General features: G+C 50.9%; 1 protein-coding gene across 1 annotated transcript; it reads right to left on the bottom strand.

Moving 5' to 3' along the window:
- Positions 1 to 1,740: 1,740 nt before the first annotated feature.
- On the bottom strand, positions 1,741 to 23,918 carry DEAF1 (DEAF1 transcription factor). The gene is made up of 13 exons (XM_080618879.1): positions 23,038 to 23,918; positions 22,079 to 22,176; positions 21,559 to 21,688; positions 20,187 to 20,333; positions 19,253 to 19,392; positions 18,545 to 18,610; positions 17,525 to 17,651; positions 15,726 to 15,854; positions 14,414 to 14,542; positions 10,999 to 11,249; positions 4,018 to 4,083; positions 3,127 to 3,216; positions 1,741 to 2,330 (listed from the first exon to the last, which is right to left on the bottom strand). Exons 1-13 carry the CDS (start codon positions 23,291 to 23,293, stop codon positions 2,232 to 2,234), a joined length of 1,728 nt encoding a protein of 575 aa, XP_080475005.1. The 5' UTR covers positions 23,294 to 23,918; the 3' UTR covers positions 1,741 to 2,231.
- Between the last annotated feature and the right edge of the window lie 251 nt (positions 23,919 to 24,169).

Raw genomic sequence — 24,169 nt, 5'->3', positions numbered from 1 at the left:
GCCCCCGGGGCAGGGCTGGGCCGGGGGGGGCAGGGTTTGTATAGTTCATTAAAGTTCTATTTCTGCCTAAGGACTGCTGTCTTTGCTGGGGGGAGGAGGGAGAGGTGAAGGCTGCATGCTCTCAGCTCCTTACAACAAGGAGTTACAGGTGAGTACTCCTGCATACAGCTCTGATACTTGTTTAACACTGGGTACTTGGTGTAAGCAGCAGAAGGAAGGCAGGGTTGGGCCTGGCTTTAAGTTGAGGTGTTTGGGCTGCGCTCTCCTTCTCTGAGCCAGCACTAAAGGAAGTGGCTCACCCCTGTTCCACAGTGGTGCCTGGAGCTGCGAGAGCTTTGATCCTGGTGGCTGCTCTGACCTGGAGAGTCACAGATGGGTCCCTGCACAGGACAACAAACCAGCCTCCATCCCCTGGAACACAGGGAGCAAGAAACCAGCCTCCATCCCCTGCGACACAGGGAGCAAGAAACCAGCCTCCATCCCCTGGAACACAGGGAGCGACAAACCAGCCTCCATCCCCTGGAACACAGGGAGCGACAAACCAGCCTCCATCCCCTGGAACACAGGGAGCGACAAACCAGCCTCCATCCCCTGGAACACAGGGAGCGACAAACCAGCCTCCATCCCCTGGAACACAGGGAGCAAGAAACCAGCCTCCATCCCCTGGAACACAGGGAGCGACAAACCAGCCTCCATCCCCTGGAACACAGGGAGCGACAAACCAGCCTCCATCCCCTGGAACACAGGGAGCGACAAACCAGCCTCCATCCCCTGGAACACAGGGAGCGACAAACCAGCCTCCATCCCCTGGAACACAGGGAGAGACAAACCAGCCTCCATCCCCTGGAACACAGGGAGCGACAAACCAGCCTCCATCCCCTGCGACACAGGGAGCAAGAAACCAGCCTCCATCCCCTGGAACACAGGGAGAGACAAACCAGCCTCCATCCCCTGCGACACAGGGAGCAAGAAACCAGCCTCCATCCCCTGGAACACAGGGAGAGACAAACCAGCCTCCATCCCCTGGAACACAGGGAGCGACAAACCAGCCTCCATCCCCTGGAACACAGGGAGAGACAAACCAGCCTTCATCCTCTGGGGAGCATCATGTAATGACACCTGTGAGATCCACACAGGAAGGCACGGTCTCATCAAAAGCCGCTGCCATAAGACTCTGGTGTTTTCCATCTCATCTTTCTCTGTTATTAACTTTCCTCTGACTGCAGATGGGATTTGTGATGCTGGATTGGGCAGCTCTGTTTCAGGGGGACCCCTCCTGGACTGTGAGTTGAACACTGTCCTCACCCACCAGTACCAAACAGGAGTGAACAACTAACAGGAGAAGTGATCCCTGACAGCCGTGAGGCTAAAACCCACCCCCCAGCAGTGCATGGGGCTCCTCCAGCCTGGGCATAATCCTCAACCACGAGTGACGGTGCCTGATTTGCCTGAATTACTAAAGCATTAATAATGAATTGACTTTGTTGCAGGTAACAAAGCAAATCACTTCCCAGTGCTCACCACAGCTGGAATTAGCCCTGACAGGACCAGGGCAGGACAATCCCCTGTTAATGCACAGCGGGTTAGATCTGATGAGGATGTATGCCCCCAGCTGAGCAGAGGACACACACCCAGCACTGCTGCTGCCACTCCCTGCCTTCACCCGTGCGAACTGACACAGAACCACGGGCACATGGCTGCTTTCACCTCATTTTATTTAACAACGTGTTCTTGTGCGCTTGAGCCCAAGTGTGGAAGCCCCACCATGTTCCATGTTTGCCCAGCACAGAGGGAACACAGGGAAACACCCAACCAAAAGTCAGTCCTTCTGCTGCAGGCTGAGAACTTGTACCTACCTCTTCAAGGCAATTAAATAAACCAAAGGAAGGCTCTTTTTGCTGTTCAGACCAGAGGCAGGAGGCGCAGGGAGAAGGGAACAGCAGCAGGTCCCATCACAGCGCCTGCTGCAGGCTCAGCTCACCAGAGGTGGGTGATGAGGAGGTCGCTGCTGTCCCTGCGGTGGAGGTTCCCCTGGATGAAGCCAAAGCTCCCAGCACTGGAGGATTTCACAGTTTCTGTTTCACTCAAAGTCCTGAAAGAGTCTCAGGAGGAGGCAAACGATGTGCCTGGATCCAAAAGTCTTTCAAAGCTGGGTCTGCCCATGGGCAGGGTGCAGGCGGTGGAGGAACCAGTCGGTGGCCGACCCAGTGGCCACGCTGAGGTAGCTTTGCTCAGACACTGACTTTCTCCATCACGCTGTCTGTGACGTGCACGTCCTCAGCCTGCACTGCAGCTGCCTGCCCGCAGATGTGCTGATGGTCCTTCCAGTCCTGCACGGGGAGAGATGGGAAGGGCTGAGGAGAATGGACCCTTGCGAAAGAAGAGACTATGCTGGGACCCCCCCTGAGCTCCATTTGAGCAGCTCTTTCTCCAGCACTGCAAGGCTCCAGTGCTCAGCCCGACAGGACTAACAATGGGCAGGAAAGGGGCCATGTGCTGGGTCAGTATTGGAGGTGGAATGTTGGCTTCTCAACCCAAACACTCATCTAGGGCATCCCTGTCAGCTCATGGAGAATTCACTAGAACAGAGTCAGAACTGGACTTAAACCCTCTCCTGAAGGACAGCTCTGGACCAGCCGGTGCCCTGCGGGACAGCACCACACGGTGGTCTTAGTTCAGCACCAGCAATGGAGAGGAATGGAACAACTTCTAGAACTTACTTCAGCTTTCAGGCTGAATCAGGAAAACCCCCTCTGCTTGCTGAGCCCACAGCAGGGCTCACAAACGTGAGGGGAGCCTTGAGGAATCGGTCACCGACGAGCACCTCAAACCCTCCCACCCTCTTGCAGCACTGAGCACCAGTTGTGGCTTGGGCAGATGTCCCCTGGGAAGTGAGAAGCTGGTTTTTAGACCAGAGTTAGACCAAAGGTTTTACACACCATGGAGAAGGTGTGTGCAAGTTCTGAGGCCTCCCCTACCCTCTGCTCTGGGCCCATGCAGCTGATGCCTGTGCTTTGCCTGCCCATGTGGCACAGCCTGTGCCAGGGCCTGGGCAGAGCCCCTGGCTGTCCCCAGTGTCACGCACTCTGCAACAACCAAACCAGCAGCTCACACCCAGGCTCTCACCTTCCTCTGGCAGTATGTGGAGCAGTAGTTGACTTTGTGGCACCCCGTGCACTCATTCATCGCCTCCCGGCCGCAGTTGACACAGGATTGCTGTGAACAGGCAGCAAAGTGACCACGTCAGAGAGGACAACACCGGGGGGCCCCAAAGCTCTGAGTTCAGCTCAGATGTGAGGTTTTACAGGTTTGGTTTATAAACCTGCATATGCCTGGGAGAGGGTCTGAGGCAGGACAATGGGAGCAGGATTAAGGGGCCCTTCAGTTTAATCATTTTTAGGGAGGAGGAAGGGATCTGCTCCTGTGTGTCCCTGCACCAGGCAGCAGCATTGCCACATAAACTGTGTCCCAACCGGGAAACAGGAGATGGAGAAGTAAAACTAAGAAAGCTGTAACAGGAGCAGGGACTTGAAGTGAGGCGAGACAAGATACATGGATAAAAATTCCCACCTGGTTTTTAAAGGCTGTGTTTGTGTCTATCGCTTTCATCTGTATCAGTGACAGCAATTAACAGAACCTGGGTGTTGGGTGGAAACATCATTGAGCTACCACAGGAAACAGCACTTCAGAGAGGACGCTGCTTCCAGCTCATTAAATCCTGACACATCATTAGCACGTTGGAGCTGTGGTGGGAGGCCGTGACAGGCTGTTAAAGCAGAGCCGGAGTCTTCAGTTCTAGCAGCTCCTTCCCTCCTCTGAGCACAACCAACCTCCCAGCCAGCGCCCTGATCAGGACCCAGCTCCTCACAGCGGCTCTCACACCCCACCGGTGTACCTACAGTTAATGGTGTGACTGAGCGGTGCTGGTGTTCCCGGTGTACAGCCAGGATTCAGGCCACCAGAAGGGCCTGATGGAACAAGACGAAGAGCAGAAGACACGAGACACCCCCAGCTCACCTTGATGATGATTTCTGTCTTGCCATCCACATCTTCTGGTTGTTGAAATAACTGGTTCTGGTATTGCTGCAAGGGAAACGACACCAGATTTGTCACTGCAGCCAGGGCATGATGTGAAGGGTCCTGACACTGAGCTTGCTTCTATCACACCCAAAACTGCAGTTGCAAGAGGACAGAGGGGAACCTCATCCCCCTTCTAAGAGAGGGACAGTATGATCTTGTGGAGACAGACCAAGCAGCCTGTGACAAACAGCCTGAGGTGACAACCTGCCATTAAGTACAGCCCTCACTCAATCCAGCTCTCCCCACTCCACCCAGCCAGGCCTCCTTCCTAAAACCAGGGGCTTCATTGCCACAAGGGAACTGCACCAACCACAACCTAAGAAGTTAGCACAGGGAACAGGAGGCAAATGCCAAGGTAGGAGGGCCAGGAGCCATCTCTGTGAGCCAAAGTCCGGGTCAAGGCCAGGGATCCTGATCCACTGCAGACAGAGGAGTCTGGAGGGATTGCACAGCCCAGAGAACGGGTTGGGGGAAGAAACCCAGACAAAACACCCCCAAGACTTCAGGAACAGCATCAGCCACAGCCATTATTCCTTCTTTTAATAGAAGCAGAAAAGGGCTTTCAAACGGGTTTGGAATCAAGCAGTACCCTGGGGGTGCCACTTGGGGTGTGCAGCAGCTTCAAAGCAGCTCAACAGCAGCCCATTGCCCTGCCACGCTCAGCACAGCTGAGACAGGAGCCCTGAACCAGAGGAATCCAAACCCGATCCCGACTGGATTAACTGCTGACCCCGACTTACACTTATTGGGAACAGTTGCAAAGTACATAAAAAGCTGAACCCCACCTTCAGGCAAAGCAGGGTTAGTGAGCACGACCCACACATAAGGAGATTAAGGGCTTAGTTCCCAGGTGTCTCTGTGAACCCGCATCCCAGCAGTTCTCCTCCTGTGGAATCACAACCTGCTAAACCTTTGCAGCACCAGGACACAAGTTCACATTAGAACATTCCAGGAAGACAGAGGTGGTGGTGACAGGGGAACCAGAACTGAGTGCAAGCCATAAGCGTTCCTGTGAAGGCAGGGAAGGGATGCACTGCCCAGCCTGAGGCGAACCAGTCCTGCCGTGTCCCGGGAAGAACATGACCTTGATTCCTAAGAGAACCATTCCCATCAGTGAGACCAGGCTGTGGAGAGCCAGGACCTGAAGCCTCCTCTGCCACCAGCACACAGCAGAGAACCAGGGCTGGTGCCAGGTGAGGTTGGAATGAGCTTCCCACTGTGCAGTGAGACAAGTGACCTGTGAGAAGGGCACTGGAAAACCACACGGGACCCTGAACACCCTCTTGTGAAGAGGTAGAAATGTAGATGCTGAAGCGGCGTGAGCCAGTGCTTCAACCCAGCTGAACACCTCTGCACACGCAGTCCCCAGGGCCACCCCTCTGAACCAGCCCGGGCAGGGCAGTGCTGGGATGGACGCGCTCAGTCCTGTTCTAATCAAGTCTTGCAGCTCCGGAATTTAAACCCTTTCCACCACCCGACTCCACAAGTGTGGCCAATGCTGATTTCCAGGGACACTGCCAATGGGAAAAGACACTGGGAGGAAGCCCGGCCCCCTCTGTCCCTTGTCTGAGCTGCACCAGAGCCTCCACCTCAGCTCTCAGCCCTGAAACCTGCTGATGGAAACACACATTTAACCCCCTTCTGCCTCCTTCTTATCTACCCCCAGAGTCTACAGCGTGAGGAATTCAGGCCATGCAGAAACCAGGGAGACAGAAAAGGTGTGATAAGAGAGAGGATCAAACCAGACACATCCAGATCTGCCACAAAACAGCTCCAGAAAATCAGTGTCCTCCAACTCTCAACCATTTTCCCTGCTCCTCTGCACACACCAGTGTTCATTTGCTCACCAGAGCTGCGTTACCTATTGGCCGACCCTTTTTAGGTTAATTTCCTATTCTCTAACCCTGAATTGTTTTAATCTTTCTAAAGCAGAACTCAGCTGGCCCAGCTGTTGGCTGCTTTAAGCTCCCAGCCTGCTTTCAGAGGAGCTGTGCTCCAAAGGCATTGCTGCACCGTGCAGGAGTGGCTTTAATTAAAACACTTGTCACATCCCAGCACCAATTCTTTTAAATTTAGCCAGAAAACCTGATTAACACATTTCCTGAACAGCTTCATTATCTCCCAGCAGTGTCTCCTGCACTGAACCGGGGCAGTCCACGTGCTCTCCCCCTCCTGATCTGATATAAACAGTGGCTTAACGCAGACTCCAACAAAAGGACCCACAGACCTCAGTGTAAAGCTCTGCCTTTAACCCACCCATTGGGGCCAGCTCGTCTCTCCTGCAGGAGACCTGGAGCCTTTCCTGCCCCAGTCACTCTCTTCCTAAAGGTTTTTCCTACATCACTGAAGGCAGCACACCCAACACTTAGAAAGTAACCACAGGATCAGACGCAGTCACACCTCACAGTGGGCAGCAGCAGCAGCCTGATGATGCTCTGATGGAGCAGCTGTATTTCCTCAACCCACACCAACAGGGCTCATGGTTTGCTTTTCCTTCCGAATGTCATTGCCCCAGGCATGGAAGTAGCCTTATTGTAACTTAATCTGGTGTTTGCCCACACAAAGCCGTGCTCAGGCTGAGCACCACTGCGCAGGTTCCTGTTTCCACATGGAAAGCACCAGGCTTGCGGCTACCACCCTCATCATCTCTTACACAGCTTCATGTCTGGAAGGAGCTCTGTGCAGGCTCCGCTTGTTCACTGAGGGCTCTCAGCAGCAGCCCTGCAGGCAGCACTCACGTCAGGACACGTTTAACCACTTCCTTATGCTCTGCACCAACTTTATCTAAAGGACTTATTGCAAAAGAGGTATTTTCACAACTGCTGGGACTGCAGATGGCCCTGACTCCCAGGACGGAGGTTAACACTTCCTCACACAGCCTTGTACCTACTAATACCTATCCTGCACAGCCAGCATTCAGGAAGTGTTACTCATTTCAAAGAGGAGGCTCTGAGGCTCGGAGAGTCCACAGACCCACTCAGGGGCTCAGAATCCCCTCTGGCAAAGATGGAACTAAACTTTGGAAGAGATCTTCCAAATGAAGAAACTCACCTTGAAATTCACCAACCAAGCCCCAATCCCAGAGTGAATTCACAGGAATGGGAGAGGACAGAGATGGATGCAGAACAAGTGAGGAATTCCAGGTTACAGATTATGTGCCAGAAAAACTGCCAGTGAAGCTGTCAGCTCCAGCACTTGGAATGTGACCCACAGGTTCTTCAGAACAGGACATCACAAGACTTTGACATGGGGATTACAGAGCTGCCACTGTACTAATGAAAACCCCTCGTGCCATAGAATCACAGTCACACAGAGGTTGGGGTAGAAGGGACCTTAAAACTCCTCCAGCTCCAACCCCTGCCACGGGCAGGGACCCCTTCCACTAGAGCAGCTTGCTCCAAGCCCCTGTGTCCAACCTGGCCTTGAACACTGCCAGGGATGGGGCAGCCACAGCTTCTCTGGGCACCCTGTGCCAGCGCCTCAGCACCCTCACAGGGAAGAGCTTCTGCCTAAGAGCTCATCTCAGTCTCCCCTCTGGCAGGTTAAAGCCATTCCCCTTGGCCTGTCCCTACAGGCCCTTGTCCCAAGCCCCTCTCCAGGTTTCCTGCAGCCCCTTTAGGCACTGGAGCTGCTCTCAGGTCTCCCCTTCAGGAGCCTTCTCTTCTCCAGGCTGACCCAGCCCAGCTCTCTCAGCCTGGCTCCAGAGCAGAGCTGCTCCAGATACATCTTGTAGCTGTCCACATCCCTCTGTCATCCCCACTCCCATCCTTATCTGTGCAGTCAAAGAGAGGACATGACTGCTTCGTTCTGGTCCTACTTGCTAATGACAGGACTGTTCAAAGGAAGCTCAGGATTACATTATTCCCCTTGCTGGTATCATTTTGAAGGTGGAAATGCCAACATCAGAGAGGAGTTGTGGCAGGAAGGGGAGCTGCTCAATGTAGCAAGTGAAAACCATGAAAAATCTGAAGTGCAGCATGAAGATCAAAAGCACTTGAGCTCTGCACCCTCAAGAGCTGAGATGCTGAACCACAGAGTAGCTCTGCACCACTGTGAAAACTAAACATACACATTAGTTCTGGTCATGGCAGTGACGTCTGCGCATCCAGCTGGGAAGCAGCCTGCTCCTAACAGATTCCTTTAATCCTGCTATGTATTAAGTCACTCTTCTAGGAAGAGCTGAGTTAACAATAGCAGCTCTATTACAATTTAATCTGTTGGACAGAGCTCCACAGCTGTGATCCATTGGCACAACCTTTCACTGCAAACACCAGGAACATGCTGCCGGCCGGAACTCTGCAAGGTCTCCTGCACAGGGGCACCCACGCTGGGGAGAAGGTTCCCACCATTCATTAACCCTTGGCAGTTCTGTCAGCAGAACAAACACAAAGTGGTGATGAATCATAGAATCATGGAATCAGACAGGCTGGAAAAGAGCTTCAAGCTCATCAAGGCCAACTGCTCCATGTGAACACTTGCAGGGCTGGTGCCTGCAGCCCTGCCCTGGGCAGCCTGTTCCAAAGCCTGAGCACCCTCTAGGGCAGGAATTGTTCCTCAGCTCCATCTAAACCTGCCCTGGTGCAGCTTGAGGCCGGTTCCTCTTGTCCCATCCCTTGTTCCTTGAGAGCAGAACCCAGCCCCTCCTGGCTCCATCCTCCTCTCAGGCAGTTGTAGGGAGCGATCAGGTCCTTCCTGAGCCTTCTCCAGACTGAACCCCCCAGATCCCTCAGCCCTTCCCCATCACACTTGGGCTCACTTATTTCCTTTGTGAGAAACTGGTCTGGCAAAAAACAGTAACAACCAAGGCAGGAGGACACCTTAGAATCATAGAATAGTTCGTGTTGGAAAGGAGCTAGAGATCATCTAGTTCCAACCCCCCTGCCATGGGCAGGGACACCTCACACTAAACCATGTCACCCAAGGCTCTGTCCAACCTGGCCTTGAACACCACCAGGGATGGAGCATTCACAACCTCCCTGGGCAACCCATTCCAGTGCCTCACCACCCTCTCAGTAAAGAATTTCTTCCTTAGATCCAATCTAAACTTCCCCTGTTTCAGTTTGAACCCATTACCCCTTGTCCTATCACTACAATCCCTAATGAAGAGTCCCTCTCCAGCATCCTCCCTCTCACACACCCTCACTGTCAGAAGAATCACTTTGACCACACACAGACTGGGAAAGAGACTTGAGTTACAAATCAGGGTGAGATTGGAAAAGCACCTCTGACCACCACATAAGCAGACAGCCAAATCCTTGATGTTTACTGCAATCCCTTCCTGTACCCACAAACCCAGAGTTCTTCCCAAATGCAGACTTCATTAGGAGAAATTCAGCAAGAGCTGCTTGTGATACGGCCCAGAAGGTTCCAGAAGCCAGCACACAATCCCAAGCTTGAGAATTGTTACTGGATACAAAAATAATGCCACCATGAGTGAGTGCTTTTATCAAAACACACAGCTGTTGAGGTCCCCCCGACACACACAGGCTGTCCAAGTCGGGGTTCAATAGCTACAGGGAAAGGGGCTTCCTCTGGCACCAAGCACGTGCTCACCCCTGCCTGGTGAAGTCAGGACTTCAATCCACACATGGCAGTGATTTTAACTCCCAGTCCTGGGGCAAGAAGGACCTAGAAGTCCACTGAAGTGAGCTGGATTTGGATCAGAGGCTGGGGGATGGACTCTAAACAACTGTTCCAAGAACCCACTGCAGGGATAAACAAGGGAAGACAGCAAAGACACAGGAACAAGAGCAGAAGATAAACAAAGTCAGATGTCCATCTCTAAACATGGCCAAGCTTCCAATTTTCCAGCATCCCACACACCACAGGGCTCTCTAGCAGCAGATGGCCCATACCTGGACCCCAGCAGGGCACCCATCCTGCCCAGGCAGGAGGCAGGGAAGGATCTCAAGGTATCACACACCTGCACATCAAGGATGCAGTGTATAGGAGAGTTTAGCAGAGCCAGCGTGGCAAAGAACATCAAAGACACTGCAAAAACTGTCACAGGGGTTCTCAGCCTCCCCACACAGGGCTCTTGCTGCACACTTCTGCCTATGAAGTCAGTGGAAAGCGATGTTAGCAGTAACACTGATTGCAATGGCAGATAGTGCAGTGGTGCACAGGAAAGGGGTTCACCAGCTACTAACAATGACACCACTTTCCCAGGATGTTGTTCCCTCTTCCCTCCCCCAAGTCCACAGCAGCAGCTGCGGACCTGTGGGAGAAGGGGAATATGGAGCCAGATTCGGAATGCATGAGCCAGTGGTGAGAAGAATGAAGGTCCCTACCATGCATCAACTGACAAGAAGAAAAGCAGGAGAACAGGGAATTCATTGCAGATAATCCCTTATAGAAGACAGAAGGGCCACTGAGCACAAGCCAATGCTTCTGTAATGCCAGCCAGCCTTGCAGTCTTCCCATGGGACTCATGGGACATCACCTCTGCCTGCACAATGCTCAGCAAGACACCTCTCAATGTCACTGCTCATCTGCTTCACAAACTCTACAGCTTGTTCTTGTTATCCCTCTGCCTCTCAGGGCCACCAAAAGCCTCTCTGACAGCCCTGCTCACCTGCCATAAAGCAAGCAGCCACCACAGCTGAACACTCACCAGCTTTTCTACACCAGGATCCAGTGCCCACGTCCCATGAGTTTATGGATGGGACAGCTCAGGCCTTGTAACACCCAACAGTTTGTGCAGCCTGCTACCCACAGCTCTTGGAATCCCAGAGCACTCTGCTCCTTTCCCCATGATACAAATAACTCGGAGATTTCTCTTCATAAGCCATCGAGGATCAGTTTCTAAGGGCTGCCACTACAGCTGCAGCCAGTGAAACTCAGTGAGGTGCCACCCTCCATCCCTCAGCCCAAACGATGCCCTTGGCTGAGCCACCTCACCTCCTCTGGTGTGATTACCTCTTTCCTGTCCACGTCAGCTTGGATTTTGGCCTGTGTGACGGCAGCTTCCCGGAAGGAGGAGCTGGCCTGCTTGGCCTGCTCGATCAGAGTCTTCAGCTGCTGGGCCGTGTGCAGCAGGGAATTGACCATCTCCTCCAGGTACAGCCAGCTCCGCTGCTCCGTCACCTCCAGCCCGTTCACCACCGAGGGGGATATGGCTTTGGTGGGAGTGGTGGGGGGCACTGCCAGGGCAGGGAGCGAGGTTAGCACTGAAGAAAGGAAGAAAAAGAGTATACAGAGAATTAGGGTGTTTCATTCTGTAAAGTGGGGGAGTTTCTGGTTGTGTTTGGCTGTGACTCTCCTGCACCCCCTGAATTCTGACCTTAACCATAACCAATAATAAAACCAACACAGTTTTCATCACCACAAAATTCCCTGTATTACAAACCTGCACTTTCTAAGCCAACAGCTATGAAGCCCTTTAAAACACCCTCAGTAACTGTCATGTCTTTGGACCTCTTCATTCTGGATCCTACCCATAAAACAAACTATAGCTGTAAAAAATACATGTACCACACTGAAACACCTCACATTTAGTAAAAGGTACTCACAGTTGTATGTATCTGTTTCAGATACCCTGGGTATCTGACCATCAATGCTCACTGCAGCTCTGAGACCTCTCCCTGCCCAATCCCAAAGGTGAGAGTGAACAAATACAGTCCAGGTGGAAGTTTTACCTTCAGACACTAACATCTCCTGACATGGGATTTACACTGCCTGTCTGGGGCAGTTTGCAAGAAGGAAATGTTTTGCCTACAGCCTTTTCCTCCAGAATGCTAACTACAACCCTTCACTCTTGTATGAAGTAGAGTGCTACAGGTAGGAAATGAAATCCAAAAGCACAGGAGGCCAGTGATGCTCCTAAACATACTCCAAGGGACATTAAAAGAAGACCAAAAACCTCACCAACTCCTGAGGTGCTGCAGATTTTACTTTTTCACACCCTAACCACAACCTCAGCAGTAACTGCTCTTTGTAGGAAGCCACCAGAAGGAAGCTGAACTCCCTTCCTGGTAACCAAGTCACACTTCCCTTGAACTTATCTCCAACCCCCTCAGTTATTTGGGCCCTGGAGTTCTCCCTATCCCAAAGCCTGTGTTAGAAAGTCCTGGAAAACCAACACTGTCTTAGGCTTACAGCTGCAAATGCTTCAAAGAACCAACAGTTATTGTGCCCCTGAAACACCTCATGCTCCCACGACCAGGTCTGCACTGGGAGACCACAGTATGAGGAAATGAAATCTAGATCCAGGAACCCAACAGTACACAGTGTGAGCTCACCTCAGGCAGTGCTTCCAGGATCAAATGTTATCTGGCTTTACTGGCCTGACTTTTCCACAACTTAACTCTAACTCTAGCCACCTGCCATGAAAATAAGTCCAAGACATTCACATCTACCGGCAGCTGACCTCTAAATTCCTCACTGAGTTGTTTCTTAGAAGGAAGAGGTCTAACTTTGTCAGTAATCTCCCACCACAGCCCCTGGGTGTCACTACAGATACTGGCTTTCCACTCCCACTGGTCTGTCTACGGCAGCTCCAAAGAGAAGGGCAGAAACAAGCCCCAGACCTCTCTCACTGAAGGACAGGGCCACAGGGACAGCAACTGCAGAGCCCAGTTACAAACATACAACAGGAGACCTCCCAGTCAGGGAAAATCTTCTGGACTACACTTCAAATGGCACTTAAAATCTAACTGTAAATACTGTCCTGAGCAGCAAGAGGCAAGCAGACCTTCCTGCACCAGGCTGCAGCCCAGGAGTTACACTCGCAGTGAGGAGAAGCATCTGCAGACTCACAAGACTTCCTGCAGGATGGAATATCTCCCAGGACAGTAACTACTTTAAGTGCATTAAACACTTTAATCCTTTCCATGTCACACCTGGTGGCTCTCCATGCAAGCAGCAAAAGGTGAAAAGGATCCAGCACAGCTTTGGAGGAGAGGACAAACCTCAAACCCCAGAGAGCTGCAGGCCACCACGTGTTAGATGTGTGACAGCACTGCAAGGCCACCACACAGGTGAAGGGACATTTGATGCTGAAGCCCTTAATTAAAATACTAATTTCAGTCAGGTTGCACATGAATGGCATAGAACTATTTGCACTTAGATATGAGGAAGAGATAAGCTGGTCCTTTATCATCAATCGGTGTTTGCAGAAGAGCCTTTCCCACTGCTGCACTTCCCAGTACAATATTTATCCCAACAGGGCATTTGATAACTTATCTAACAGGAATTCCTTCCAATCCCCCGTTTTGGCAGGGGTGTATCAGGCAAAAGAAAGTGTTCACTGGTGGAAAAAATCAATGTTTAATTAATAACATCAAGATCTGACTAAGACTTAAAACCAACAATGAGATTCCATTCCAGACAGAGCAGGAATGTGCTGTGCTGCTCCGAGTAAGGAAATAAAAGGTCATGCAGAGGGAAGAACACAGGCTTCAAAACAGAAAGACTTCAAACTACATAACAGAATACAACATGTTGATGTGGTCTCTTCTTGATGTCTCAGAGAGCAGTAAGAGGGATCAAAACCTGCCTCTTACACTTCTCTGTGTCAGTGAGATCAGAAGTATCAAAGTAACTTCACAGAATCACAGAAATTAGAGAAGCAAAAGGCCTATAAATCACCTCATCACCAGGCCGTGGCTGAGTGTTCCCTGCTGGATCTGCTGGCCAGGCTTGATGAAAACAACACCACCCCAAGTTGGCAACTCCAGTTTCTTCAGCATTGTCTGTTTCAGTACATCAACACTCAGACAGCATCGTGGTTCACGAATTTAGCAGTCAGGTCTACCCATGGGAGGTCACAGCTTAGGGAATGTAATTACATTTGAAGAGATATTTGATAATCAGTTTAACCCATCTATCAAAAACTACAGGGGTGATGTGCAGTCAGCCATTAAGGGATGGAAAACTGACCTTGGGTGGCAGAACAGCAACCAAACCTGTCCAAAATCACCTCCAGCATCTGCAGTGGATTCACAGAGAGATGTCAGAATGGCTGGAAAAGCTGCTGTGACATGGTTTTAGAGGGGATGGTCTCCTCAGGTCAAACCATAAAGACACACTTAGCCACAGTGCCCAAGTGTGACAGAAGCTGTGGAGCCAAAGGCTTAGAAATTGCAGAGGATGGCAAGGATGTGGGAAGCAGGATCCCAACAGCCTCCTCTGGTGGAAACCACACATCAAAGGTCTCAGTAACAGAATGAAAAACTTTGCATAGAGTGGAAAATCTGCTTGTCCAAATCTTAATAACCTCATAAGCAAAACAGCAAAGTTTATTCTTCTCCCCTCAATCTTTACCTTTGCTGAGAAAGCAGATTAGAGAGCAAATTCAAGCAGTGCTGTCTCACACAAGGGACATTACACATACCAATTTTGGGATGAGATGATGGCAACGCAGCTTCAGGAAAAGGTGAGATCTGGCAGTTGTCCTGGTAACTGGGATAATGAGGCTCTGGGTGACTGACCCTGCACGGCTGCTGGACGTTGGTGTCCTGAACTGTGGAACAACAACACCACAGTGAATCCCTGAACCACAGACAACAGGCTCTCCTCATGCTTCTGCCACCATTTTTTCTTTACAATGTATAAAAGTTCCTACACTCTATGCTGATTCCAAGGGTTGCAAATGAGAAACAGGAGCATGATCAACTTTGTACTGACTTCATCTCTCTCTGCTTCCACTTTTACAGGCAAAGGTTACTGCTGCTTCCCTCCTTCACCCCCACGTAGTTACAGTAACCGCAGGACTTCAAACCACAGCTCTCAGAGCAGGACAGTTCCCTCAGCAGAGCTCACAACCCCATCTATGAGTCAGACTGAAAGACCTGAAATATGCCATAAGTTTCTCTTTGGTTTGATTTATTCTGCCATTTGCCAGCATTTACCCAGACTCTTTCACTTGTTTCAAGCACTCAGCTTGTTACCTCCTTTTTATGGTAGTATTTTAGGACAAAGGAGGAGTGAAAGGGTTACAGAGACAACCTAAACCCCTAGAACTCAGCAGAGGTGAGCATTAGCAGCTGCAGCATTTAGGCAAACTTCTGACTTCTGTGCAACTGAGAAGACTTCAAGTTGCCCAAATCATTTTGAAGGAAGGACAGTGGGTTATGAATATTCTCTCTGTAAATTACTGAGAAATAACTTCTTCATGCAGCATTTAAAATCCTTCTTCCCATAGCAGTGGGCATCTAATCCTTTTTTCATAGAATCATAGAAAGGTTTGGGTTGGAAGGGACCTCAAAGCTCATCCAGCTCCAACCCCTGCCACGGGCAGGGACACCTTCCACTAGAGCAGCTTGCTCCAAGCCCCTGTGTCCAACCTGGCCTTGAACACTGCCAGGGATGGGGCAGCCACAGCTTCTCTGGGCACCCTGGGCCAGCGCCTCAGCACCCTCACAGGGAAGAGCTTCTGCCTAAGAGCTCATCTCAATCTCCCTTCTGGCAGGTTAAAGCCATTCCCCTTGGCCTGTCCCTACAGGCCCTTGTCCCAAGCCCCTCTCCAGCTTTCCTGCAGCCCCTTCAGGCACTGGAGCTGCTCTAAGGTCTCCCCTTAAGGAGCTTTCTCTTCTCCAGGCTGAACCAGCCCAGCTCTCTCAGCCTGGCTCCAGAGCAGAGCTGCTCCAGCCTGTTTCCTTCCCAGAACAGATGTTTAGCAGATGTACCTACACCCGAACTCTTACCAGTGGCTCCAGTGAAAACATCCCCCTGGGATGTGCTCTCCGAGATAATGGCTGTGGCCTCCACTGTTGACGTGCGATCGAAGGTCAGAGCTCCTGAGGTCGTGATCTGTCCAGAGGGAGTCACCGTGACTGGAAACAGCAGAAGCACTTTCATGATTCACAATCAGCACAGGGGCCTCGGTGGTTTAACTGCTTATATCCCTGTCCTGGATCATCCAGAACCAGAGAACTCACAGAGCAAATGGCCTCTGAGAACCCAAGCTGGGATCACACCAGGAAACAGTTTCTGGTTGATTCTGATTTATTATAACTTTAGCAAGAGTGGTTCTTACTACTTAAATCAACATAAAAACCCATGGATTACAACTAATTCTACAACAGTTTGGTTAGCTGGGCAATTCTAGTGGTCTGTCTACACAGAGTGATGTCTTATGCTTGGCCAACGCAAGGAACAAGTCACAAAATCCTTTTGGATGAACATTCCCAAGAGGCTCCAAAAAGTTTAAAGCCCTTTTTAAACAGGAGTAAATAATCTGGCACCATTAATCAGTAAGGGGCTGATTCGTGGCACTGATTCTGTGGCACACTGCTCAGCCAGAGCAGAGCGTTATTATCTGCAAATAATGATTCATTTCAAGGCATTAATGCTACAGATTCATAAAATATGAGCTATCATATATAAAATGTGGAATATGTGATATTAAATACGTCCTATGACCAAAACTCCCCTCTCTCAATGTCAGCATGAGCAAATGTGCAACCTCACAGCACCTCACATTAACAAACCACCACAGATTTTGGGGTGATTAAAACAAAAAAGACCCTATTTGGGGGAATAAAACCAAAACCAACTCGACAGAATCCCTGTGTAAGTCTCTTCCCACCGTTGCTGGTAATCTAATCTTACTGTTGGCTGGGCATTTTGGCATTTCTGCTGCTTTCCCCTCCCCTTACTTTGCAATTTAAGCATCCAGGTGCTTCTAGTGTGATGAGAGCAGGAGGACACACGGATGAGACTGGGAACATGTGAGCTGGATGAGCTTGCAAATTAATTTGTGTCCTCACACAGATGGTTTGATCAAACCCAGTGAGTAACAAAGTGTGTCCTGCATGTTGGAGAGGAATTTGCAGATAAAAGCATCGCCTTCTGCCTTCTTCATTAACGACTTTCAGGCTCTGGATTTCATTCCAGCTGCTTAGAGCCTACTTTTCTAGTTCAAGGAAGAGCACAAATCTTACTCCACAGCCCCCCCACCAGCTTCTCAAAGCCAAACCCCAATCTCAGGGGACAGAACAGGGATTCCTGGCAGAGCAATAAACGTCCAGGCTTCCCTCCTCCACTTGCAGTTGAGATGTGGCATCACTGTGCTAGTTTCTGCAGTGAAATCAGCCAGACACTGAGTCAATAAAATTACCAAACAAAAGGAAGTGGCAAAAGAAATGGCATTTCTCTCAGTTGGCCAGTTCCAAGGGGGCACAGATAGACATAAAATGTCTAGTGTAGCAATTCTTCATAGAATAGTTAGGGCTGGAAAAGACCTTAAGCTCTTCCAGCTCCAACCCCTGCCACGGGCAGGGACACCTTCCACTAGAGCAGCTTGCTCCAAGCCCCTGTGTCCAACCTGGCCTTGAACACTGCCAGGGATGGGGCAGCCACAGCTTCTCTGGGCACCCTGGGCCAGCGCCTCAGCACCCTCACAGAGAAGAACTTCTGCCTTATCTCCAACCTGAACTTCCCCTGTTTTAGTTTGAACTCATCAAAAAGGGGAAACAGCTTCTACCAGGAGAAAAGAACCTACATGTAGTAGCAGCTGTGGCAGGCAGCAGGGTGATGTTTTTGGAGCAATCCTTCTTTGCTGGAGCTGCAGGTATTTCATTCTCTTTTTTCCTCCTTTTATATGGCACAAAGAGTCGAACAGGACCACTCTGGGCAAAACAAACCAAAGGAAGGAAAATAAAAGAGAAAGGAAAACGAAAAGGCATTAGCTGAGGCAGCTCTTTGGAGACTTTGGCTTCACTTTCATCTTCCCAGATGCAGCTATGCTCACACAGCGCATATCCTCATGGAAGATGTGCAGCTTGAACAAGTGATCAAAAAACTCATAGATCTCCAAAGCAAAAGAACTTTGTGGGGAAAAAGAAGTCCCACTCAGCTCCCTCCAGCTGGAGAGGCCCAGATTCAGCCTTTTTCCTCTATTATTTAAGGAGTAGAACTGGGCAGATAATCAACCACTCGTGGAAGACAAGAGAACTGGAGTGACAGGAGGCAGGAAGCTGTTAGCTTCAAGCCTAGGAAGCAAGCAAATCATCCAGTTCATGGCAGAAAAGAAATGCAAACCACTACTTCAGGTCCAGCTGAAGACTGCAGCTTTCAGGACTTTAACCTCATTTTTGAAACAAAGAAACAAAAAAACAAACCCCAAACAAAAAAAACCCCAAGTAGTTTAATATGAAAATATCAACCCAACACAGAGTATTACATTGCATCCTTGTAAAAACACCTTTTCCACCTCAAAGAATTGTGGAACATCACAGATAGTCTTGACAGCCCAGAAGGCTTTTCACATAAATACATTATTATTTAGAAAAGAGAAAAGAAGAAAAAGAAAAAAGCAGTAACTACTATCCAGTTGTAGCAAGGTTGTGGTGCAATAGTGCTACCAATTCCTTATCTCCTTTCTTTGGGAAGCATGGACACAGCACACTCAAACACAGGACTTGTGAATGCTTTTAGGATATCATGACCTGCTCACAAATGGCTGTGGCAGCTTGAGGGATGAATTGGTTTTAAACTCATGGATCTAAAGCCTACAGCTCACCAGAGTCATGTCGTCACAGCAAGCAGCACAAGTACAAGAGGCAGCATGAGGATTTAAAATCCCATCCTGGAATGGGAAAATCTCAGTGTTAGAGTCACCAAACCCATATACATAGCTGTAACCTGCCAGAAACATGCAGACAGCTCCCAGAGAGACAACTCATTCCCTCCCAGGGGCCCTAATCCATAACCAGCTCCCTTCAGCACAGAGGAGCACAGTGAAGGGAGAACAAAAAATTTTCTAATCAAAAGGCACGAATGTGCCAATCTGAGACTTGAGAAAGCTTCTGCCCAAGCACAAATCGACTGCCAACCTAATGGCAATGTTGACTTCCCCATGAAACTCTTCACTGCAGGAAATAAATGACCCAAAGTAATACCCAATAAATGCTGCAAGCAACGAGTATGTTTGTCAGGCAAACAGAATTAAGCAGATCAGGTTATTGAATTACAGTATTATGGGTGAGAGCTCACAACTCAATTTCTGTGCTACAGCTCAAGGCTGGACTTCACCCTGCAGAGACTGTAATCCTTTTTCATGTACAGGATTTGCTCTGTGCTGCTGGAAAACCCACCCAGAAAAGTCCCTCTCACATCTCTGATTCTCAACCAAAGTTGCACCACGGCACCATCACATGTAACTGAAGCAGCACACACAGCTTGGGCTGCTCCACCTGCCCTTTCAGCAGGACGGAGGAAACAAACTTACGTGGATAAGGCACTGCAGTGGCCTCCCAGCATAGCGGATGCTCCTCTTCCAGTCTTTGCTGCTGGCTCGTCCAGCCATAGCTTCAAACTCAGTAGGGCTGTACCAGTTGTCCCCTTGTTTAATGCACCTACCACGGCCTCCTGAAATCAAGCAGAGGAAAGACATTGTTAGTAAAGGTTAAGAATCATTTTGTCACTTTCCTAAAGAAGGAAATACTGAACTTGCAGGACTAAATAGCAGTTCATCTGTGACAATCACCAAATACACCCATCTGCTACTTCTCATCACTCCAGGATAACCATGCCCATTTATTATCTTGGCTCCAACAATGACTGTGCATGTTTAGAGAGCTCCATCTTCAGGCCTCACCAACACATCAAAAGGCTGGAAAAAATTCCTCATCCACAGGAAGGATAAGTCTTTCCTGCAAAAACACCATGAATTGAAGCTCTTCTTTAATTTGCACTTCAATTTCTAATCCTTCTGGTGATGAAGACAACTCTGTCCATGAAGGAAGTGCTGTGCTGTGCTGTCAGGCTTGCTGACAGATTCTGCTGCTGTTGCTTCAGCTTTCCAACAGAGAGAAAAGAGAAGAGGAGGGGCTAAAGCAGCTAAGGAGTCCCACTAGGAGACAAGCTCTCTATTTTCCCTTCCAGCAGTCATTCTTCAGAGAAACATGGGTCTACTGAGACAAAAAGAACATTAGAGGAGTCAAGCTATTGCTGGGGCGACTCACTGCACAGCAGCTGGGATCTTCACAGATTAAAGAGAAGTTAAAAAGCCTCTGAAGACAGAGAAAACCAGAAGAGAACAAGAGATGGGAAACTGTCTTTTCTTCCCTCAGGAAGAGCCTGGAAAAGTAACTTGATTAAAAGAAGAGAGCATCAAAGAGGAGCTGTCACACTTCCTCCTCACCCAAGAAGGTCACTGTTACCTGAGCCCAGTCTGTTCTTATAGAGGATGCCACTGATGTTCCGGCACCTCACCGGGAGCTCGTTCTCATACACAGATGGGTCCCAGTTGTACTTGGTTCCAGTTTTCTCCTGGACAGATGTTAGAGGGGTAGGAGGAGACTGAGGTCCTTTGGAAAAAGAAACAGAAAAGAAAGGTGATGGCAACTGAAAAGCACACTGAATGCACCGTTACCTGCACAGCTTGGCTACAGCAAGTGTCAAGTGATTAACTGATGTGACTGACCCCTCTCCACAGCCATGTTACATGGTGCACCACAAAAACTTCAGCTTCAATGTTCTCAAAATCATAGAATCCCAGACTGGTTTGTGATGGAAGGGACCTTAAAGCTCATCCAGCTCCAACCCCTGCCACGGGCAGGGACCCCTTCCACTGGAGCAGCTTGCTCCAAGCCCCTGTGTCCAACCTGGCCTTGAACACTGCCAGGGATGGGGCAGCCACAGCTTCTCTGGGCACCCTGGGCCAGCGCCTCAGCACCCTCACAGGGAACAGCTTCTGCCTAAGAGCTCATCTCAGTCTCCCCTCTGGCAGGTTAAAGCCATTCCCCTTGGCCTGGCCCTACAAGCCCTTGTCCCAAGCCCCTCTCCAGGTTTCCTGTAGCCCCTTTAGGCACTGGAGCTGCTCTAAGGTCTCCCCTTAAGGAGCCTTCTCTTCTCCAGGCTGAACCAGTCCAGCCCAAAATGACTGAACAGAAGGCAAACTGCCCCTGAGGAAACACTCTAACAGTGTGTTACAGGCTGAAATTGTAACCTGTAGTAGAGCTAAGCAGCTGGATGCATCTTCTCCTTCCTAGAGGCTGAGCTGCAGCGTGTTGCAGACGGCTGCAGGTTTGTTGTGCCATCTTGTGGCAAGAGGAAACTGCCAAACAGCCGCCAGCAAAACCTCAATACAGACAGCTGCTGTCGTGACACTGAAACACCAGCAAGTGGCCTGCCTGGAGATAAAACTGTATTCAAGGACCCTTAAAAAAGAACGCACGTGCAGAACTAGAAGAACTTTAAAATCCAAGCGCAGAACTCGCATTATCTACGTTAAACCGATCCATCTGCCTTTAGGTTGGGATGGATGCAAAAAGGCTTGTGACAGCCCAGCAGCAGGGCGAGACTTCCCAAGCAGCTTATTTGCAAGGGGCAGGCAGAGAATTAAACATATTTCTGACATGGAAATACACAACAAACCATAAAAGTCACTCTTTTGCTCCCAGGAAATACAAGAAATACTATATGAAGAGGGAACAAATTATCCTTATAAAGCAACTTTACATGATATTATGCACATAGTACACATAGTAACCCCTTCAGGAGAATGCCAATTAAAACCAGACTGCCTTATACCTGGTGTGAGAGGTGCTGAGGGCCCCTTCAGCCCTGTGGTTTCGACAATGCTGCCGTCTGTGTGCACCACGATGAGAGTGGCTTTTTCAGGGTTCAAGCTGTCCCCAATCTGCAGGGCTGTTCTCCCAGACTGCAGAGGAAATAAAGAGTTGAAATCAATGGAGCTGAAAGACCAATGTGGTTTAATACAGGCCCCAATCCGTTCAAAGGTACCCTAAACCGCCAATCGTTACAGCAGTTATTAGGTTAGTTTGGGAGGTTTCAGCCAACCAAATTCAAAGGTTACACGTTCCAGGTTATCAGGTCCATTACAGAATGAGTATATGAGGGTAGAAAGGTAAAAATCACTTTCATAAGTGATAAAAGAGAAAACTATGTTCCCAGCTAACGGTTTTGTGGCTTAAAGCCTGTATTCTGTGATGAAAACACGCCTTTGGCCTTCCCACAGCTCAAACCTTCATTTACCCTAACAGAGTAGGTGGGACCTTGCTAACGCCATCGCATGAAAAGCTAGACTTACCAACACGTGTCCTGAAATGGAAGCTGCATTTGCCACAGACGTAGTGAAAACATTGTCTGCAGAGGCCCCGACGCTGGCTACGGTCACTGTGGTGACTTCTGAAATGCAAAGCAGATGTGACGTTAATGTTGTGCTGTGTCCATAGGGCCTGATAATCAGCTAAACAGCAGTAAAGAGATTCACATTTCCTCCTTCCTTCCTATTCAAGAGCAGTCTTGGGGTTCGTGGCTCCTCACAGGTGTTACGAACACAGTCATTTGGATCTTTATCAGGTTTTGGGTTAAACATGCTTTAATCTCTTTGAGACCATAAAACTGGTTATCAGCATGGGATGAACTAAAGCGAAAATGAACATTGCAGCTAAACTGAAAATGCAAAACAAAACTGTGATGCTGTTTATTAGAAGAGGGGTGTCTGGCAAACATCAAGATAAAGAGAACTGACTCTCCCTCTGCCACAGACCAATTTCTAGGGTACCGTTACCTGCTCTTGGCCCTGTTAAGAACTGTCCAAACTTACACCCAGATGCTTCTGTTACATGTGGTGTATTTGACTGCCTGCCTAAACCCGGTTTATCAGTGCCACACAGTCCTAACAGTGAGAGAACCCTGCAGCTCACAGAGAGACAAAACTCAGGCGTGAGGGGCTCCGCCATTTCCTGTGTCCCACAGCTCCCCTCAGTCCTGCATGTTTCAGGGTGCGTTGTTAACGGGTCAGGGGCTCAAACCGCGGGAGCACAAGACATCCTGCTCGTGTGACTGTTGGTGGTGTGGAAGCGAGGAGCGGTGTCACTTTAGAGGAGTGTGCGGGTGACTCGGGCACAGCTGGGACATGCCGAACCCTGAGGTACAGCGCAGGCCGCGCTCCCTCAGCCCCGCGCACTCTGCGGGGCACAGCGGCGGGAACGGGCAGGCGAAGGGGCTGAGGGAGCTGCGCATGCGCGCTCCGCCCGCCCTGACCTGCGAAGGTGGCGGCGGCCTCGTCGGCGCTCGGCAGCGGCTCGGCTCCCATCTCGATGTGCTCGGCATCCGCCGCCATCACCGTCACAGCCGTCACCTGCGCAGCCGCCTCCGACTGCGAGGCCGCCGCTTGCGGAGGCTGCTGCTGTTGCTGCTGCCCGGGTCCTTCCGCAGCCGCCGCTACTGCGGCTGCCGCCGCCACAGCCGCCGCCTCCGCTAAGCCCAGCTGCTTCGCCGCCGAGTCGGCGTCCTCCATCCGAGGCGGGCGGCGGGAGCAGACCCCGGCCGGGCGGGCCCCAGCACCCCCCGCGCCCCTCGGGCGCCGCTGAGGGTCCCGCGGGCGGGAGGTGGCCGTGAGGTGGGGGGGGACCGGTCCTCTGAGATCACTCGAGCGCTTTTTGGCGGGGGGGCCGAGTGGTGCCGAGCGCTTCCGAGCGTGTTCCGCGGGCGGAATCGAGCGCTTCCGAACCGCTTCCGATAGTGCACGAAGTGTCCCGAGTGGTTCGAGGCCTCGTCCGAAGGCTATCGATGGTTCCCGACAAGCGGGGCCCGCGTTTCCTGCCGGCTGGCCAATCCCAAGGCAGGACGCAGCCGAGCCCGGCCGAGTCCGTAGGCGCGCGGCCCGAAGCGATACCTTACAGTTCGGGTGGGGAACCCGAGCGCGCCCGAACAGGGCCGAGTCCCCGAGCGGTCCGGCCCAGAGGGTCGAAGAATCCCGAGCTCGTTCCGGTCTTTTCCGATCTTGCCCGAAGGCGGGTGAGGCGGGCGCGAGGAAAGCCGAGCTGTGCCGAGTCCTCTCCGATCGTGCCCGAATTCCCCTTCGCCGGCCCGAACGGAGACGCCCGAACGGGCAGTGCCCGAATCCGCCCGAACGCGACCGAACCGGGCCGAGCGCTCCGATCGTACCCGAAGGCAAGAGGGGCGGGGATAGAGCAGCCAGCTCCGCCCAAGCGCGCGGACAAACGGTCGCGGCGCGGAGCCTGCCGGGATGCTGGAGGACTGGGAGGGGGGGCGGCGGGTTGGGATGGCCGCTATGAGGCGAGGTGAGCGGCCCGGCGCCATTGCTATCAGCAGCCCTTTATGCAGGTCCAGCCGGGGAGGAGAGTGACCGGGGGGGATGTTTCCCACCGGG

The sequence above is a fragment of the Psittacula echo genome, assembly GCF_963264785.1.
Source record: "Psittacula echo genome assembly, chromosome: 5".
NCBI lineage: Eukaryota > Metazoa > Chordata > Aves > Psittaciformes > Psittacidae > Psittacula > Psittacula echo.
Note: the sequence above shows the minus strand (reverse complement) of the source record. Positions and strands in the feature narration are given on the sequence as shown.

Excerpts from the sequence above, each read along its gene's own strand:
- DEAF1 (XM_080618879.1), bottom strand. The coding sequence starts at position 23,293 with ATGGAGGACGCCGACTCGGCGGCGAAGCAGCTGGGCTTAGCGGAGGCG. Across the intron at positions 15,855-17,524 it reads TGCCACAGCTGCTACTACAT|TCACGGTGACTCCCTCTGGA; the intron begins GTAGGTTCTTTT and ends TGCTGTTTCCAG. Across the intron at positions 3,217-4,017 it reads AGACAGAAATCATCATCAAG|CAATCCTGTGTCAACTGCGG; the intron begins GTGAGCTGGGGG and ends GCCTGTTCACAG.